Below are 20,653 nucleotides of genomic sequence, written 5' to 3' on the forward strand. Positions count from 1 at the left end.
GAGGGGCCTTGAGTGCTGGCAGGGGACCCCAGAAGAAGAGGATTGGGGCTTCTCTGTGCTAAAGCATTGCACAGAGCAGGCAATCATTTCTCCCTTTTAACCAGATCACCCCGGCACCCCTAACCCTGCATGGGTGAAAACCCCTAAGTACTCTGCCCAGTCTTTAAACTGCCCCCTTAAAGGCACCACAACTCAAATACTTGGAGAATATACCTGCTGTCCAGGACACACTCCCAGTGTCCTGTACACCTGTAAAATCCACCACTGAAAATGCCTTATATCAGTTTGATACAGTAAGTGCAAAAAATGGGAAGTTACACTTTAGCATCCTCCCCCCCCCCCTGCCACATTTGGCATGTAATTTACTTTGGGGACGAGTAGTTACCTAGTTTTAACAGTTCTCCTTTCCTCCTCCCTCCATGCAGTCTTGTGGGACACATCACAGGTCACACAAACCATTCAGCAGGTGCAGCGCAACTCGCGCATCCACAGTGCGCACTCGGCTGTGAGGCCGCAAGCTGTCACAGCCGGGTGCCCACAGTTGAAATGCCGACACAGGTGAGAGGAGAGGGAGAGAAGCGGCGGCTCGGGCGACCACATTACTGGATCCTGGGACAGGTGAGTGTGTTTATTAAGTCAGCAGCTACAATTTTTGCAGCTGCTGACTTTTAATAAACACAAAAACCACTGAAGCTCCTCTTTAGGAAGTAGCATTCACATTTTTTTTTTTACTACATTGCAATTTGTCTTTATGTTGTGGAGATGATAAGAGAGAGATGGATTCAGTAGTTTAGCAAAAGACATCTATGCAGGGCTGATACCATTCAGTCAACAAAAAGGCTGTGTGTTGTCAGCCCACTGCAAAGAAATAGGAGTGCTTTTCTGGCAGATTAACTGGTATTGTGCTGTATTTTCAGAGCCTTTAAAGGCATAACACTTTGGAAATGTGTCTGTATTGCAGAGATTAACTGAATATATATATATATATATATATATATATATATATATATATATATATATATATATATATATATATATATATATATTTTTTTTTTTTTATATACTTCCCTGATATAAACCTTAAAGAGAAGGAGCTCCAACAGCCATGCTTAGACAGCTGCACCATTTCTACATTGCCCTCTCTGCAGTATTATAAAAATTCAATAATGATTTATTGGTGACTAAGAACACAAACATGTAGATCAATATCACAAGTGATCTGCTGCAAAGGTGTATGGGGTCCATTAGTTCTTGAATCCCAACATGCAGACACTCAAATAAGTGTTCACATTGTTGTGCAGAATTTGTGCAAGTCAAAACTGTGACTTTGTTATGCAAACACCTCAATGGAATCTTGCCCTAATGTTGGAGTTGCACCAGAAATGCATGTGTTGAGTTTGCAATGTGATTTTTGATGAATGAATGAATGGATGAAATACTTGTATAGCGCACAATGCGAACTGAATCGCCTCTAGGTGATGCATTTTGTGTTTTTTATTCTTCAAAAACACTATATATAGCTAAGAAGCAGGCCGGGAAGCCGGCGGCTGTGTCCTTAACAACTGATGAGTCATCAGCTTCCAGCGGGGTTCCCTGCTAACAGCTGAATGTAAAAAAAAATGGTGTGGGGTCCCCCCAAATTCATACCAGGCCCATGTCAATTTTTTTTAAAATGGCATGGGCCCCCCCCAAAAAAAGCTATACCAGACCCTTTTTCGAGCATGCAGCCTGGCAAATCAGGAAAGGGAGGGGGATGAGCGAGCGCCCCCAGCCCCAGAACCATACCAGGCCACATGTCCTCAACATGGGGGGGCCTTCTCCCTCTGCTATCTTCTCCCTCCGGTGGTTTCTTCTCCCACTGGTGCTGCTGACCCACAAAAAAAAAGAAGAAGAAGAAGAAGAAGAAAGAAGGTCCTCCGATGTTGGCTCCCTTTGTTGTATCAGCTACGCTGTCTGCCAGTTCTTACCATGGGACATGGCCATCCAGTGACATCACCCGGAGAACACACCCCTTGTGATGTCACGTGCCATCACAAAAAAAAGCTAAATCAAGTGCAGCCCGCATAGATGTGAACCTAGACTTATTATTTTCCTAAGAAGTCCTGTTAAATATAGGTCTGATTTCAATGGGGAAAGAAAGGAAATGGCTCTAAGACTAAAGCGCATGAAGAGTTTTTTAACTGCAAATTTACTTTAAAGTTTAAGTCCACCTTTGTACACTTTTTTTTCTAAATTCTAGCTCCCCTATAAACCAATACAGCATTCATGTACTTTTTTTTGCAAAAATATCAAAGCTTTCCATTAAATCTACAGTCACTTACTTTTCTTGTCTAAATCCACATTTCCAGATGTCTCCATCAGTAATGTCTTCTTCCTGATTAGACCTTAGGTCATGACACAGGAAGGAGTTGACCAGCTGACCTCATTAGCACACACCCTGCATCATCCAGCCTCCCATTCCGAGGTGCATGTTTTTTAAATGAAATGCAATCAGTGATCACCTTTCTCACTAAATACACAATATACAAGCATAGTGTATTGCCATGTTTCTAAACCTAAACACACACCAAACACAGAAGCAAACACACATTTTGCCATGTGAAAAAACGAGGAGCAAAATGCTGCAAAACGCACATTTATAAACACACAACCCACAAAACACCAAAATGTACCATTAACCACATGTAGTGCAGCCAATTTAAATCAACAGGCTGCCCTATGCGTGTCACAGGAAAAACGAGACACAAAATGTACGCTCCCACTATGCTAGATGTGTATGGGGCCTGAAAGTGAATTTGGTGCGGTAACACAAGAACAATAAGGCTCCATTCACATCTGTGCATTTCCTTGCATTTCAGAAAATCGCAGTAAAAACACACCAAGCTGCACTCTAGCTGAGTGTTTCTGTCAACTCCCTCCTATGTACATGTATAAAGATGGCCATACACTATGCAATCTGATTGTGTATTTAGTGAGAAGGGTGATCACTGATTGATTGCATTTCATTTAAAAAACATGCACCTGGGAATGGGAGGGTGGATGATGCAGGGTGTGTGCTAATGAGGTCAGCTGGTCAACTCTTTCCTGTGTCATGACCTAAAGTGTGATCAGGAAGAAGACATTACTAATGGAAATGTCTGGAAATGTAGATTTAGACAAGAAAAGTACGTGACTGTAGATTTAATGGAAAGCTTTGATATTTTTGCAAAAAAAGTACATGAATGCTATATTGGTGCAAAGGGGAGCTGGACTTTAGAAGAAAGAAAAAAGGGTACAAAGGGGAACTTATCCTTTAAAGTGTGCTTTTAAAGGAATAAAAAAACAAAAACAAACATGTTATACTTACCTGCTCTGTGCAATGGTTTGCTGCTCGGTGCAGTCCCAATCCTCTGGGCCCACTGATGCTCTGGCCTTCCCCCTTGCCCAGTGCCCCCATAGCAAGTCATTTTCCTATGGGGGCACTCATGCATACTCACTCCTGAGCCAACTTTGTGTGTCCATAAGACACAGAGAGCATGGCTCAGCCCCACCCCCGCTCCCTCCTCACTGGCTGTGACTGATAGCAGCGGGAGCCAATGGCTCTTGCATCTCAGCCAATAAGGAAGAAGAGACCTGGGAGAGATGCTGCTCTTGAGAACATCGCTGGATGGAGATCGGGCTTAGGTAAATGTTTATGGGGGGCTGAGGGGGGAGCTGTACACTAATGGTTTTTTACCTTTATGCATAGAATGCATGAAGGTAAAACACCTTCAGATTTTAGAACCACTTTAAAAGGTGCATCCTGTGTGGGATGATAAAATGTTAACTTTAGAGAATAGTGCACTATCAAGCTTGCTTCTGCTTTGCTATTCCTACAATGTTCAGTGACTATAAATAAAGTGCCATGTTATTTTATGTGTTTTATGTACTTTTGTTCACTTATTCCTTGAATATATAAAAAAAAATGTTTTATTCTATTTTGCTTTCTGTGGTATACTTTATCTTTTAGAGTAGTTTTTGGTTGGCTGAATATGACTAATTGCTTACCTTTGTGCTATTCCATAGAATAAGATAACTAATAATAATGAATAAGTTGGTTGTTCAGTCTTTGATTACTTAAGCTGGCCATAGATGGATCAAAATTTGGTTGGTTCAGCAGGAATAGGCTGAATTTTGATCCATATATGGCCATTCCCACACAACAGAAGTCGATCTAAAACAATTGGCATATGTTGAACAGAGTTGTTGGAAATTTCTTCTTGATCAGCCGGCTGCAGTCATTGATCAGTATATTCTAACAGCGGAAGAGTAAGAGTTGATTCCTCCATCTACCTCACTTGTGTGGAAGGAGGAATCCATTCATCTTTTTTCGATCAGCCCGCTGGCTGATAAAAAAAAAAAAAAAAAAGGAGTAAATTGTAGATAGAATGGATAGATGGATAAAATGGATAGATAGCTTTTTTAATGAAAATTCTTTGGAAAATCCATATGAAAATTCTAAGAACATTCATTTGTGGTTCAAAAGATTTTGTTTGCTTTTAACATTTGGTTTTGGAATGAATGGACTTTACTGAATGAAGACCACATCTAGTTTGCTTGAAAAAAAGTTCCACTGCAGTCGAAAATTAAAGTCAATTTGACCAATAACGAAGAACCTCCTTTTCCCGAGAATTTTGGTTCAAAATTCTACCCATCTATGTCCAGCTTTAGTTTAATGAGAGACCAAGTGTCATACAATATTAGGAAGGTTTTCTCATTATACACAGGAACCAGGGCAACATAGGTACATACTTTACTTAATTTACTCTTCACTGAAAATCTAAATGCCAGTACATCCTGGTAGTCATGCAGAGGTGGACACCAAATCCCTCCAGAGCTTCTGTTGTAAGACCCACTTTAGCTGCTTGGGGTGAACAGAAGATGTAGAATTTCTAAGTCTATATAAAGTAGGCTAATGATTCAAAAAGCACAGACAAGTGCACCCTGACCAACAAAATAGCAGAGGTTCATGAATTCTGAGCATGACTTCCAGGAAGGAAAGGAGATTTCCTATAATTTTTATTAAAAGTGAAAAAGGAAAAGGAAGTGATTGCTAACATTTAAATCCCCAAACCTTTTTGCCTTCTCCATAAACAAGAGGAAACTTCATATCATCTTCTTCAATTGTTTTATAAGCCCTGGTTTAAAAAAGGAGAATAGGAAATATTAAAAAGTGTATTTTTTTGATTTATACATTTTTTGGGTTTATACAGTTAAGTGCATCATTTTATAATTATTCATTCCCTTATAACATTAATAACTAAAGTTTATTGAAAATGTGCAAGTAGACTTTCAATGCACCCTTATAATATAACAAAAATAATAAATGTATATAGATACATTAATATATTTACTGCTATTCAATGATTGCATACTTATGCCTCCTGCCAGCCCCAGGTGCAGCCCATTATGGGGGCGTCGTCAGGGCCGATCCTAGGCGGGTGCAGTTCACCCGGGCGCCACAGAGGTTGGGGCGTTGAAGCGCCAGAGTGCTCCCCTTCATCCTCCTCCTCCTCTCCTTGTCCATGTCGAGAGGCGGCTCTTCCCACTGGTCGCCACCGCCGATGTGTTTCCCAAGCCCGTCCCCCCTCCCTCCTCCTGTCAGTGACATGTCTTCTCCTCCTCCTCTCTGTCTTAACTCCAGCCTGCTGCAATCTGTTCTGCACCTGTTCTCAAATCTGTTTTTATGTACCATAATGGAGGGGGGAGTTGTCGTGGGGGGTCTGTACAAATGGAGGGGGGTTTTCCTGGGGGGGGTCTGTACTAATGGAGGGGGGGTTTGTCCTGGGGGGTCTGTACTAATGGAGGGGGATTGGTTTGTCCTGGGGGGTCTGTACTAATGGAGGGGGAATGGTTTGTCCTGGGGGGGTCTGTACTAATGGAAGGAGAGCTTGCCATGGGGGGGTCTGTACTAATGGAGATGGGGTTGGTTTGTCCTGGGGGGGTCTTTACTAATGGAGGGAGGTGGTTTGTCCTAGGGGTCTATACTAATGGAGGGGGTTTGTACTAATGGAGGGGGGGTTTGTCCTGGGGGATATGTACTAATGGAGGGGTATTGGTTTGTCCTGGGGGGGTCTGTACTAATGGAGGGGGGGTTTGTCCTGGGGGGTATGTACTAATGAAGGGGGGTGGTTTGTCCTGGGGGGGAGTCTGTACTAATGAAGGGGGTTGGTTTGTCCTGGGGAGTATCGCTGGGTCAGGTGAGAGGGCCGATGGGCCATTATCTACTAACGTCCATAGGAACTGCAGTTTCTGACCATCTGCTGTACCACGTCTGCAGTCTCTGACCATCTCCTGTACCATGTCTGCAGTCTCTGACCATCTCCTGTACCATGTCCCCAGTCTCTGACCATCTCCTGTACATTGTCCCCAGTCTCTGACCATCTCGTGTACCATGTCCCCAGTCTCTGACCATCTCCTGTACCATGTCCCCAGTCTCTGACCATCTCCTGTACCATGTCCCCAGTCTCTGATCATCTCCTGTATAAAAAATGTTTTTTTTAAATAGTCATTTTCAGTATCGGTCAGTTTCGGTATCAGTTTTTGGCCTAGTGTACTTTTCATTTTTGGTATCGGTTTCAGGAAAAAAATCCATTCGGTGCACCCCTAAGTTAGTCTGAACATGCTATGCTGAAAATCATTTCTCAGATTATTTTGAGACATCTGGTGGGCCGTTGAAATTTTGAGTTAAGAAAAAAATGCCTTCAATCAATGAGAGCAGATGTATTTTTTATTTTTTTTTAAGTATAACTAAAGGCAAAATGTTTCACTTAGGAACTTAGCATAGGAATAGGATAGGATGACCATGGGTTAGAACCAATATCAGGTTTTAAGGCTGTCTGTGCCCCCATAAGGATGATTTTCTATCTCTAACTGTCCTTATCACCAATGTCACCAAGAGTGAAAGTGACAGAATAACAAAATATTGAGTAGCCACCAGAACATAATTAAAGGGAAAATCAATCAATTTGAAAACTCAAGTGTCTAATGCCTCAATTCCACTGAGCAGAATGGTTCGGGTTGGTTCGGTACAGTACGTTATTTTGAGTGTTTCCATTATGAAATCAGCCCATACAACCGAACCATACTGCACCATTCATGGTCCTGTTTCAGATGTGGGGCCATAGAAAATGGTATGGTACAATTAGGGCGGAGCTACTGGCATCACACAATACATTCCACTGATTGGCAGACAGAAAAAACGTCAATGCTCACGTCAAAGGCCTTTTTTCTAAACCCCGTATGGCCACTGGCGGTCTGACTTTCAGTGGAAACGCTCACCTGAATAGGCCAGACCATTCTAACCCTTCCAAACTGTACCAACCCGAACCGTTCCGCTCAGTGGAAACGAGGCATAAGAGGATATTTTGTTCACATTGGAAATCCTCTCACTTCCTGTTCATTCTACAGGCCAGGAAGTGAAGGGAAATCATACAGGTGGCAACAAAAAAACAGAGCAGTTTTAACCCACTCTTACTCTATACTGAAGGACTCTTTGCTATGAGGAGACCAAGGTGTGCACATCGCTACTCCCGTGTGTACATCAACCTGCCAAAAACCTGTGGCCATGTGCTAAGGACTGGAGTCGCTCCAGGCAGACCAGAAGTGAGCTGACATCTACACGGTGAGACCCCTGTTACTGTATCGCTGGGACTGGTGGGAGGACATTATCTACCGCATGCAGACTCTACTGGGACTGCACTCATGTGCATTAGCGTAAAGGATAATAGCTTAAATAGCTGCTTCAGAAGAACTTTGCCTATTGTTTATAGTAGAAGGTATCTTTTTAGGAAGTCTTAAAATGTCATCGCTGCCATTAGAATACACTCTCAAGTGGATATAGCCTATTGTTTACAAAGGAGTTATCACAGTTTCGATTATCATTGCTGGCATTTCTAATGCCATTACCTATTGCTGATTTTTGTGGATGACCAGGTTTACTCTAATTTAGCTGTTATAGTTTAGTTAACTCATTGGGGGTTATTTACAAAAGGCAAATCTACTTTGCACTGCAAGTGCACTTGGAAGTGCAGTCGCTGTAGATCTGAGGGGTAGATCTGAAATGAGGGGAAGCTCTGCTGATTTTATCATCCAATCATATTCCAACTAAAATGCTGTTTTTTATTCTCCTTGCATGTCCCCCTCGGATCTACAGCGACTTTACTTCCAAGTGCGCTTGCAGTGCAAAGTTGGATTTTCCTTTAGTAAATAACCACCATTGGCAAGTGCAGTGTTTTTCAACCTTTTCTCAGTCAAGGCATCCTTTAAATTATGCACAATCTCAAGGCATCCCATTCTAAAGTATAAGAAATTTAACTAATATTTTTACATAATTCAGCAACATCCACACATGTAGGACAACCAACATTAGAGGTGATTTATTCTCCCAAAGCAATACACCTTATTATTTCAGTGTTTCTCGCCCCACACTCAGCTAATGTGATCCCAGTGCTGACAGAAAAGGGTCCAGGTAGGGGCAAAAAAAATAATTCTTTGCATTCTGTGCAGGGGCCTAATATCCTCCTTATTGATCAATGACATCATTGGTTGTTAGGATTTTGGTGGTTAGAAGGTTGTAATGGTGCACAATGAAATCCTGTGGCTTTGTGTAATTAAAAGGCAGGTTTTATGCACCCACTCATGTATACAATTTTTGGGCATTTTGCCAAGGCACCCTGGTAGAAAAAGGCTGGTCTAAAGAACTGAAATTAACCTAATCCTTTACATATTCATTTATGTACATACTACTATTTACTGCAACCCTTGAAAATATTTTGGGTTCTTTTACCACTAACCAGTCTAATGTTTGCTTTTTGATACTGAACCTTAGTATTTGTGCTCCCTGTAGCAGTGCAGTATCTGCCTAACCTGGTGTGTCAGTGGAGCGGAGGTGGTTCTCAGAGTCAAGACAGAAGAACAGGTAACCCAATCTACCAAGCAGCTCCTGCAGGGGTAGTGCTACAACAGATGATTATATTGTTAATCATTTGCTTTCTTTCTTTCTGGGTCAGGCCTCAAGACCCCCACAGTAGCTTTTTTTGTCTCCAAACGCACACCAGTACTAAAACTGCATACTCTCTTTATGCTGATAAGTAAAATTGTAACTAGAAATATTTTTTTTGTTTTTTAGCTTTCCGTGTTCCATTTAGCAGGTTAATGGGAAAAAGGAGATTCCCTCTTAGCCCTTGTACACACGGTCGGAGATTCTGACAACCAAATCCGTCGGAGTAATTCCGGAAGAGGTCTGGAAGTGATGTTGCATACACACGGTCGGACTAAATTGTCGGAAAATCCGATTGTACATAACGTGATGACGTTATTTTGTTACGACGGGACTACGTTCAGGCTAGTAGCCAATAGCTTTGGTCTAGGAATTTGATCTGAGCATGCGTGGCACTTTGTCCGTCGGAGTAGGCTACACATGGTCGGAGTATGTCCGATAGGAGCATTTTGTCAGAAAATTTTACCGGCAAGTTGGAAAACTTGGTCCGTCGGATATTCCGATGGAAACAGTCAGATGCAGACCACACACAGTCGGAATATCCGTCAAAATGGTCCGATAGGACACATTCGGTCGGAATCTCCGACCGTGTGTACAAGGGCTTAGACAGTTATCACCAGATTAAAAAAATTTCTCCTCTATTGAAATTCTACAGACAACTCAAAATTTAGTATTTTCCCTTACTTTAATTTCTGGTGACAATGGCCACCAGGGCACATAAAGGGGGTGAATCTCCCAAGCCGGGACACAACAAAATAAACCTGACAGGGTTGTTAACCCATCTATACTTTATCCAAAACTTGTGGATACTGTACTAAAAAGTACTGTCTGTTGAAAGCTTAGAATCATTTTCCTTCATTTTGTCAGGCCCCTTTTTTTTCTAGGACTGTGGTAACCAGGGCCAATTGAGAGAATGAATGTCCCTAAAGTGGACACAAACACTATTTCAGCTCAATAGGGTAATAACCCTTTAACACTTTTTAAACCCAAGAAAATCAAAAACTTTTGGCTTTGTATACATATTATCAGTGTCATCAATTTTCCTTCATGTAATTTCAAAAGCACAGTTATATTTGACTGTTTTTCAGCTTATTACCGGTGACTAAAGGAGAACATATGGCTTTCTCCATAGTGGCCTTACAATCGGACCCTGAAATGGCCCGCTTTAAAGTGTTACTAAACCCAGAATCTGCATTTACTGTATCTGTTCCCCCGCAGTACACACAGAACATGGAAAATGCAATTATCTTTAATATAAACTGCTAAATACCTTTTCCCATCAGCAGTATATAGCAGTCTTGTGACTTCTATCAGTTAATAATAAAGCGTATAGGAGGTGTTTTCATTCTCCCCCGACCCTATATCAGGGACAGTGCTGAAACTCTAAATAGATAGTGTAGAAAAAATAGATAATCTTAAAAAATGTTTAAAAGCGTCGCCTATGGAGATTTTTACGTTTTTTGCCATTCTACGAGTGTGCGTAATTTTAAACTGTATCATATTAGGTATCTATTGACTAAGGCCGCGTACACACGGGCGGACTATCCGTCCAACTAAGTCCGTCAGACAATCCGACAGACAGTCCATCCTACTTTTGAATGAACGGACTTGACCACACACGACGAACAGACAGTCCGCTGAAAGCTTGCGCGATGACGTGTACGGTACGTACGACGGGACTAGAAATTCGACGTCCAATACACTGCAATGCAACCTTCGGCCCTGTAAATCCTTTCTGAGCATGCGCCATACTTAGTCCGTCGAACTTGCCTACTCACGAGCGGACTGTCCGCTGAAACCAAGTTTGGACGGACAATATTACGGAAATTCCGAAAGACTTAGTCCGCCAGACTGTCCGCTGAAAAAGTCCACTGAAGCCCACACACGAGCGGATTGTCCGCTGAAACACGTTTCAGCGGACCAAGTCCGTCAGACAGTCAGCCCGTGTGTACGCGGCCTCAGCGTAACATCATTCACAATATACAAAAAAATTGGGCTAACTTTACTGTTTAGTTTATTTAAATTCAATGAAGTGTATTTTTTCCAAGAAAATTGCATTTGAAAGACCGATGTGCAAATACTGTGTGACATAAAATAGTGCAACGACCGCCATTTTATTCTCCAGAGTCTTTGCTAAAAAGATATATTTAATGTTTGGGGGTTCTAAGTAATTTGCTAGCAAATAATACAGGTGTTAACTTGTAAGCAACAAGTTTCAGAAATTGGCTTGGTCCTTAAAGTGGAAGTGAACTCCCCTGTCGTTTTCAGCCAAGGAAGCCGCCATCTTTGCCTCTGTTTAATCTTCAACTGCTATGGTGCTGCACATGTGATTCGTTATGACACCAGCCATTGGATGGTTTGATAGTTTGGCTGAGAGCACAGCCAATGTGCAGTGAGCATTCCCGGCATGCCTTTTTTTTTTAACTGTTTAAATCGATGGGTTTACTTCCACTTTAAGTGGTTAAAGAAGAGGAGGATCAGAGAATACAGGCTCAAACAGCCTTTTTACACAATGCAGAGGATTAGCCCCTTAGGTTCCACAGTGACTATAACATGTTTTACTGCATATACAGATTGATTTTACTGTTGTGGGTTTAGTAACACCTTAAGAAGTAGAGAAAACAAGTGTATAACTGTCAATGAGGTGAGGTCTAAAACTGCACTATTATAAAAATTCAAGAGTGGGGATTTAAATTCTAATAAAATGTCCTTTGGTGACCATTGCATAGGATGTGAGCTTTTTAAAATGACACGGATAATATATGAGATTTAGGATATACAGTATTTCGAATGTAAATTTACAGAAGGGCACGTACACGCTGTCAGCAGTTGATGAGGTCACCAGACCACAAAATGCAAGTTAGCATGGACATTGCTGATCTCTTCAATGACAAATAGTAACAGCACCCGCTGACACTGTTTTTCATTTTGAAAATACCTTCCTTTCAGCACAATTTTTTTATGGTTAGAAGTTGTATTTACTATAGGTAAAGTTTAAGTGGCCTTATGTTGCAGATTCTTATACGTGCATTACCAAAACATCTACAAGCATTAGAATGTGATTTACAATGTTCCTGACATAGATTAGATTATACTGAGAAAAAAAAAAAACATATGCTGCCAAAAAAAAAACAGGCACTGTAAAAATGTTGCCAAAGTACAACATAAATCTTTTAAATTGGAAATAGATCATTGACCATGCTATAAAATACATAGGCACTATCAGGACAGTTAGAAAAAAAAATGTTTTTCAGCAGATTCAGTAGATTTATCTAAAAAAAGCTTAAAGTGAACACAACCTAGTATAAAAGGTGCCCACGGTAAAAACATTGCTAAAGTTGCGGCACATGGTGGGGCATCAATGCCCTTGTGCCTGTGCAACGCCTTCTGGTGCAAAGGTGCAATGTCTTCTGGCACAAAGGCTAGCCTCCTGTAATCCTGCAAAATGTTTGAGCCTTTACAGCTAATAAGAAGCTGAACAAATAATTTATCCTTATAACTCCTTCTCTGTAACATGAGGCTGGTTGAGAGGAAAACCATAAGAAAATATAGAAATTGTATTATTTTTATCCAGATAAAATATAACAAAATTAACCATCTCAGTGCACCATTCTAGAATCGCTCCTTAATTTGATCTCCGTACTCTCGGTGCAGGTTCAAGAAGTCCGTCCTTGCTTATCATAAGATGAAATTTAATGGATAAGAACCACACTCCAAACTGTGTTACTTTATTGGATCATCCATTATTAGATATACAACCAGTGACTTACAGACAGTGACATCTCCACTGAAAAAAAAAAAAAAAAAAACACAACTCCTCCTGAAGACATTTCACCACAGTGTGGCCTGTGATGAAGCCACAATGTGCTGAAACATGTTAAAGATGAGTTTGTTTGTTGTTGGGTGGAGACACCATGGCTGTAAATCTATTATGGATGATCCAATAAGGTAACCCAGAAAAGAACACAGATTGGAGTATGGTTCTTATCCATTCATTTGTATAACAAAAAGAACATTTTGATGACTCTTTATAGTTTATTCTAAAATCAGACAGATAGACTGTATATTACCAGCCTGTCATGGTGTGGTCTCGATAAAGAATCCGTTTCCTGATTTCTTTCTGCTGTATTCTTCTTGGGAAATCAAGGCATGTAAATTCATTTCCCAACAGATCTGGCTTTAAGGAAGCCTATGATAGAAAAGATAGTATTGTATGTATTGCATTTGTATGTAGATGGTATGCATTTATAAAGATAACGTGCTGTCTGTCCTTTTCAGTGTACAAAAACGTAACTGTATAGTCAACTAGTTAAAATGACTCAATATCTTGCCTAAAGCGGTGTTCCACCCACAAAACAAAAAAAAAAAAAGAAGAAAAGCCAGCAACTACACATACTGCAGCTGCTGGCTTTTAACAATAGGACACTTACCTGTCCTGCAGTCCAGCGATGTCGGCACCGCAGCTGATGTTTCCATCGGCTGTTGGGTGCTGCCACCATCATTTCGGGTAAGGGTAACCTTACATTTTGTAGCCACATTTTGTCATGTTACAACCAAAAACATACCGTATATACTCGAGTATAAGCCGAGATTTTCAGCCTCTTTTTTGAGGCTGAAAGTGCCCCCCTCGGCTTATACTCGAGTCATCGCTGTCTGCCCGCTCGATCAGCGTGTCGAGCAGACAGACAGCGGCCATTCTATTCAAAAGCCGCGCCTCCGGCTCCGCCTTCGCCTGTGATAGGCGGAACACTGAATTTCCCAGCAGCCTGTGTTCCGCCTATCACGGACATCGTATCATCCTCGTACTACGGACGAGGATGATACGACGTCTGTGATAGGCGGAACACAGGCTGCTGGGAAATTCAGTGTTCCGCCTATCACAGGCGAAGGCGGCGGCGCAGCTTTTGAACTTTACAATGGCCGCCGACGAAGAGGGCACGGGACGGAGGCAAGGGAAGGCACGGCACGGGACGGGACGGGACGGCGGCGGCAAGGCACGGCACGACACGGGACGGATGCAAGGAGGCAAGTCACGGCACGGGACGGAGGCAAGGAGGCAAGGCACGGGACGGAGGCTCGGGACAAAGGTAGGCTGGACACACACACACACACACACACACACACACACACACACACACACACACGGATGGAGACACACACAGGGATGGATGGATGGATGGATGGAGACACACACACACACAGGGATGGATGGATGGATGGATGGAGACACACACACACAGGGATGGATGGATGGATGGATGGAGACACACACACACAGGGATGGATGGATGGATGGACACACACACACACAGGGATGGATGGACGGACACACAGGGATGGACGGACACACAGGGATGGACGGACACACAGGGATGGACGGACACACACACAGGGATGGACAGGCATGTCTCACCCTCGGCTTATACACGAGTCAATAAGTTTGCCAGTTTTTTTGGGGGTAAATTGGGGGCCTCGGCTTATATTCGGGTCGGCCTATACTCGAGTATATACGGTAAATGTATTTTAATTGGATTTTATGTGATAGACCAACACAAAGTGACACATAATTGTGAAGTGGAAGGAAAAAGATAAATGGTTTTCCAAATATTTTACAAGTAAAAATGTGTGGAGTGAATTTGTATTCAGCCCTCCTGAGTCAATACTTTGTAGAATCACCTTTCCCTGCAATTACAGCTGCAAGTCTTTTTGGGAATGTCTCTAGCAGCTTTGCACATCTAGAGAGTGACCCGTTTGCCCATTCTTTGCAAAATAGCTCAAGTTCTGTCAGATTGGATGGAAAGCATCCGTGAACAGCGATGTTCAAGTCTTTCCACAGGCCATTCTAATACATGAATATGCTTTGATCTAAATCCATTGTCGTTGAGCTGCTGAAGGGTGAACTTCCGTCCCAGTCTCAAGTCTTTTGTGAACACTAACAGGTTTTCTTCTAAGATTACCCTGTATTTGGCTCCATCCATCTTCCCATCAACTCTGACCAATTTCCCTGTCCCTGCTGAAGAAAAGCTGCCACCACCATGTTTCACGGTGGGGATGGTGTGTTCAGGGTGATGTGCAGTATTAGTTTTTTGCCATACTGTCAGAAACCATGAATCAGACTGAGACAGAAGTACAGTTAAATCACACTTAATAATAATAATAAAGGTAAACAGAGTAAACGTAGTCAAAACAAAGCCAGAGTTCAGGAACCAGAACGGATAGTCAGACAAGCCAAAATGTCAAGGAGCCAGAGAACAGTGAAGTAGAATAGCAAGTGGGATCTGAAACCAGAATGAATGTCAGCCAAACAAGTCTTTAACAGGAACACAGGAGAGCGTCTCTAGAGATGTGCCCAAGGCAAAAGGCAGAGGTCATCTGGACTGGATGACTTAAGTAGGAAGGACTGACGAGCAGGATACCATCAACATGTGAGTCAGATAAAGAAAGAAAACCACCGCACCAGGATAGCCCTCCAGGGCGGATGTCCTTCTTCCTAACGAGGAGCCCCAGGTGCTGGCTGATACATATGCAATAGGCAGGCAATATCAGAAAAACTCTGGATAGCCGCACACCGGAAAAAGGCTTAAAATCCTGTGTTTTTATTAAAAATCGGGGGTCACATCACATCAAATAATCCACAGCAAAGAAAAGGGTACAAAAATTCTGATGTGTTTTGCACTGGAATCAGTGCTTACTCATCAACATGTGAGTCACTGTGGAGAGATAGGAGCTGGCAATTAGCCAACAGCTGAGCAACCAGCTCAGTGAAGGAAGGGCTAAGCCCAGCCCAACCCTGACACAATTGCGGTCTCATCTGACCAGAGCACCTTCTTCCATATGTTTGCTATGTACCTGACATGGATTCTCGCAAACAGGACTTCTTATGGCTTTCTTTTAACAATGGCTTTCTTCTTTCCACTCTTCCATAAAGGCCAGATTTGTGGAGTGCACAACTAATAGTTGTCCTCAGGACAGGTTCTCTCACCTGAGCTGTGGATCTCTGAAGCTCCTCCACAGTTACCATGGGCCTCTGGGCTGCTTTTCTGGTTAATGCTCTCCTTGCCCGGTCTGTCGGTTTAGGTGGACAGGCATGTCTTGGTAGGTTTGCAGTTGTGCCATACTCTTTCCATTTTGGGATGACAGATTAACAGTGCTCCATGAGATGTTCAAAGCTTAGGATATTTTTTTTATAACCTAACCTTGCTTGAAATTTCTCCAAAACTTTATCCCTGACCTGCCTGGTGTGTTCCTTGGCCTTCATGATGATGTTTGTTCACTGAGGTTCTCTAACAAACCTCTGAGGGCTTCAAAGAGCAGCATTATTTATATTGAGATTAAATTGCACACAGGTGGACTCTATTTACTAACTAGGTGACTTCTGACGGCAATTGGTTCCACTAGAATCTAGTTAGGGGTATCAGAGTAAAAGAGGCTGCAAATGCAAATACAAATGCACACCACACTTTTCACATACTTATTTGTAAAATCATTTATCATTTCCCCTCCACTTCACAATTATATGCCACTTTGTGTTGGTCTATCACAGTGATGGCGAACCTTGGCACCCCAGATGTTTTGGAACTAAATTTCCCATGATGCTCCACTACATTGCAGAGTGCATGAGCATCATGGGAAATGTAGTTCCAAAACATCTGGGGTGCCAAGGTTCGCCATCACTGGTCTATCACATAAAATCCCAATAAAATACATTTACATTTTTGGGTGCAAGATGACAAAATGTGGAAAATTTCAAGGGGTAGGAATACTTTTTCAAGGCACTGTATAAAGGTCTGTGCACAACTCAGACATAGACATTCATGGACAGGATGTGATGTCACAGAGGGAAAGAATATGTGCAGCAGACAGACTACACCTTCGGAGCTTCACTGCTCCTTCTAGAAGCCTGTAGAATCAGTAGTGAAATTCTGAGCATCTGCCGCACCTATCCTTCTCCTCTGTGATGCCACATCCTGTCCATGTGTGCACTCCAAGCTGGCCTAGGAGTCTTCTTTTAATACTGCACTTAGTGGGCGCTTTCCCTTTTTCTCTTATTCTTTTCTATACAGAGCTGGCTTACTCTGGGAACCACTACCCCTATGCCTGACGTGCCCCATGGACTGTTTATGGACTTTTTACTGATGAACTTTCAGAGTCTGTGGTTCAGAAATTTACATTACCCTTTTTGTGCACCGCTATTTATCCTCTGTATTCATATCTTTAACCTGTTTATAATGGAGGGTAAAACAAATCCTAACACCTAAACACAATTTTGCAACTTTGACATGTCTTAGTAAAACTGTACATATCACCCCAATTACTTTGTGTATCCAGATTAATTATACCTTGATTTTTTTTCCAGGACAAACTGGGCTTTTATTTGGTGGTATTATCAAAGAAAAACTGGTCCAAAATAGTAAAAAAAGTATTTTTTCTAAATTTAGCCATATATTTCTTGCTGCTACCATACCTTAACAATTTACTGTTGGTGCCGTTTAAAGTAGAGGTGAAAGCATGTCCCTGTGTCCCAGAGCATGGGGTGCAGGCTTGTCCTGATACCAATCCAGAGGGCTAGTAAATGTATAAAAGTAAGTATTGCGGCTACTCCTGACCAACCCAAAAGAATAAATGCTCCTCATCATTTATTCACCTGAACTGGTCAGGAGTAGCGGCAATCCGTTCCTCTTTAGACCACATACGTGTATGTTATTTGTTGTTTGTACTTGTAGTAGGACCCAGAAACAATAGTGAACATTTTTCTTTTTGATCCTACCTAAAAACCATACTGACACTGATACTAATTTAACCGGTTCCCGACCAGCGCACGACGATGTACGTCGACAGAATGGCACGGGCAGGCATATTGGCGTACAGGCACGTCCAATCTTCAATGCCGCCCTGCCATCGGGAGCGCGCCGCCAGCTGGTCGGGGCCCCGGAAAGTCCGGTCGCGGGACCCGCGGACTCAATCGCCGCGGGCATCCCCGCGATCGTCTCACGGGACGGCTGAATGGAGGAAATGCCGTGTAAACATTTCTCCATTCTGCCTAGCAACTAGTGACGCTGATCTCTGCTCCATATGATTGGAGCAGAGATCAGTGTTCACTAAATGAAAGCCCAACCCCCCCACAGTTAGTAACACACCCTTAGGAACACTTAACCCCTACACTGCCACCCACTGGTTAACCCCTTCACTGCCAGTGTCATTTACACAGGAATCACTGCATTTATATAGCAGTGATTACTGTATAAATGACAATGGTCCCAAAAATGTGTCAAAAATGTCCGATGGGTCCCCCACAATGTCGCAGTCACAATAAAAATCGCTGATCGCCGCCATTACTAGTAAAAAAACAAAATAATAAAATATTATTAATAAAAATGCTATAAAACTATCCCCATTTTGTAAACGCTATAACTTTTGCGCAAACCAATCAATACTCGCTTATTGCGATTTTTTTACCAAACATATGTAGAAGAATACGTATCGGCCTAAACTGAGGCCGCGTACACACGGGCGGACTGTTCGCTCAACTTTGTCCGCTGAACAGTGTTTCAGCGGACAGTCCGCTCGTGTGTGGGGCTTCAGCGGACAGTTTCAGCGGACAGTTTGACGAACAAAGTTTTTCGGAAATTCCGAAAAACTGTCCGCTGAAACTTGGTTTGAGCGGACAGTCCGCCCGTGTGTAGGCCACTTTCGAAAGTGGCCTACACACTTTCGCGGCCCCCCCACCCCAAAGCACATTGTCCCCATGTTGATGAGGACAAGGGCCTCTTCCCGACAACCCTGGCCGTTGGTTGTCGGGGTCTGCGGGCGGGGGGCTTATCGGAATCCGGGAGCCCCCTTTAATAAGGGGGCCCCCAGATACCGGCCCCCCACCCTATGTGAATGAGTATGGGGTACAATGTACCCCTACCCATTCACCTGTAAAATAAAAGTACCCAAAAAAAAACACAACACACGAGATAAAATATTTTATTGCACAGCTCCGGGGGTCTTCTGTCTTCGGGGGTCTTCTCGCCGGACTCTTCCGCTATCTTCTTGTAGCTCTTTTGCTAGCGGAGGAGTCCGGCTTTCTTCCTCCCCGCCGCCGGCCTCTTCTCCCGACTTCGGGGGTCTTGTCCCCCTCTTCGGTTCTTCTGCCGGGCCACCGCGCCTTCTTATAGCTCTTTTGCAGGCGGTGGCCCGGTCTTCTGTCGCCGCCGCCTTCCGTTCTTCTGCCGGGCCACCGTGCCTTCTTATAGCTCTTTTAGAGGCGGTGGCCCGGTCTTCTGTCGCCGCTGTCGCCTTCCGGTCGCCTTCCGTTCTTCTTCTTCTCCAGGAGATGTTGACACGTCGCTCTCTCCGTCCGGAATGCCAGAGCCGCGCTGTGCGGCCACTTATATAGTGACAATGGGGCGGTGTCACATGGTATATGTCACATGGGTTGGTCACATGGTGACCCCGCCCCCTTACGATGTCATAGTCCCCATGTGACATCAACCCATGTGACCAACCCATGTGACATATACCATGTGACACCGCCCCATTGTCACTATATAAGTGGCCGCACAGCGCGGCTCTAGCATTCCGGACGGAGAGAGCGACGTGTCAACATCTCCTGGAGAAGAAGAAGAAGAAGAAGAAGAACGGAAGGCGACCGGAAGGCGACAGCGGCGACAGAAGACCGGGCCACCGCCTCTAAAAGAGCTATAAGAAGGCGCGGTGGCCCGGCAGAAGAACGGAAGGCGGCGGCGACAGAAGACCGGGCCACCGCCTGCAAAAGAGCTATAAGAAGGCGCGGTGGCCCGGCAGAAGAACCGAAGAGGGGGACAAGACCCCCGAAGTCGGGAGAAGAGGCCGGCGGCGGGGAGGAAGAAAGCCGGACTCCTCCGCTAGCAAAAGAGCTACAAGAAGATAGCGGAGGAGTCCGGCGAGAAGACCCCCGAAGACAGAAGACCCCCGGAGCTGTGCAATAAAATATTTTATCTCGTGTGTTGTGTTTTTTTTTGGGTACTTTTAGTTTACAGGTGAATGGGTAGGGGTACATTGTACCCCATACTCATTCACATAGGGTGGGGGGCCGGTATCCGGGGGCCCCCTTATTAAAGGGGGCTCCCGGATTCCGATAAGCCCCCCGCCCGCAGACCCCGACAACCAACGGCCAGGGTTGTCGGGAAGAGGCCCTTGTCCTCATCAACATGGGGACAAGGTGCTTTGGGGTGGGGGGGCCGCGCGGCCCCCCCTTCCCCAAGGCACCCCCCATGTTGAGGGCACGCGGCCTGGTACGGCTCGGGAGGGGGGGCGCGCTCGCCCCCCTTTCCTGGCCGGCCGGGTAGCGTGCTCGGACAAGGGTCTGTTGTGGACTTTGGGGGGACCCCACGCCGATTTTTTTCGGCGTTGGGGTTCCCCTTTAAGTACATTCCAGGCGGCGGAGCCCGTGACGTCTCCGTCGTGGGCCCCGCCTACCTGCACACGCGCTCGAAATGAGCGGACTGTTGCCTCGTGTGTGGGCGAGTCCGTTCATTTCAAAAGTTGCGCGGACTTAGTACGACGAACAAAGTTTGCCGTATTTGTCCGCTCAAAAAGTGCCGTGTGTGGGCGTGTTCGTTCATTCAAAAGTTTGAGCGGACTGTTTGACGAACTTAGTTTCGGCAGACA

The 20,653-nt window shown here is 43.9% G+C and overlaps 1 protein-coding gene across 2 annotated transcripts in view; it reads right to left on the reverse strand.

Moving 5' to 3' along the window:
- Positions 1-20,653, reverse strand: part of LOC143982648 (protein phosphatase 1H-like) — an 88,165-nt gene that overhangs the window by 9,910 nt on the left and 57,602 nt on the right. For both annotated transcript variants that reach the window (XM_077481547.1, XM_077481546.1), the window contains 2 exons: positions 13,090-13,208; positions 5,093-5,156 (listed from right to left, as the gene is read on the reverse strand). In XM_077481547.1, coding sequence (XP_077337673.1) covers positions 5,093-5,156; positions 13,090-13,208 — 183 coding nt within the window. The remainder of the gene's footprint in view (positions 1-5,092; positions 5,157-13,089; positions 13,209-20,653) is intronic.

This window comes from Lithobates pipiens, unplaced genomic scaffold, assembly GCF_037356315.1.
Source record: "Lithobates pipiens isolate NorthernLeopardFrog02 unplaced genomic scaffold, aLitPip1_a1.2 Scaffold_16, whole genome shotgun sequence".
Taxonomy (NCBI): Eukaryota; Metazoa; Chordata; class Amphibia; order Anura; family Ranidae; genus Lithobates; species Lithobates pipiens.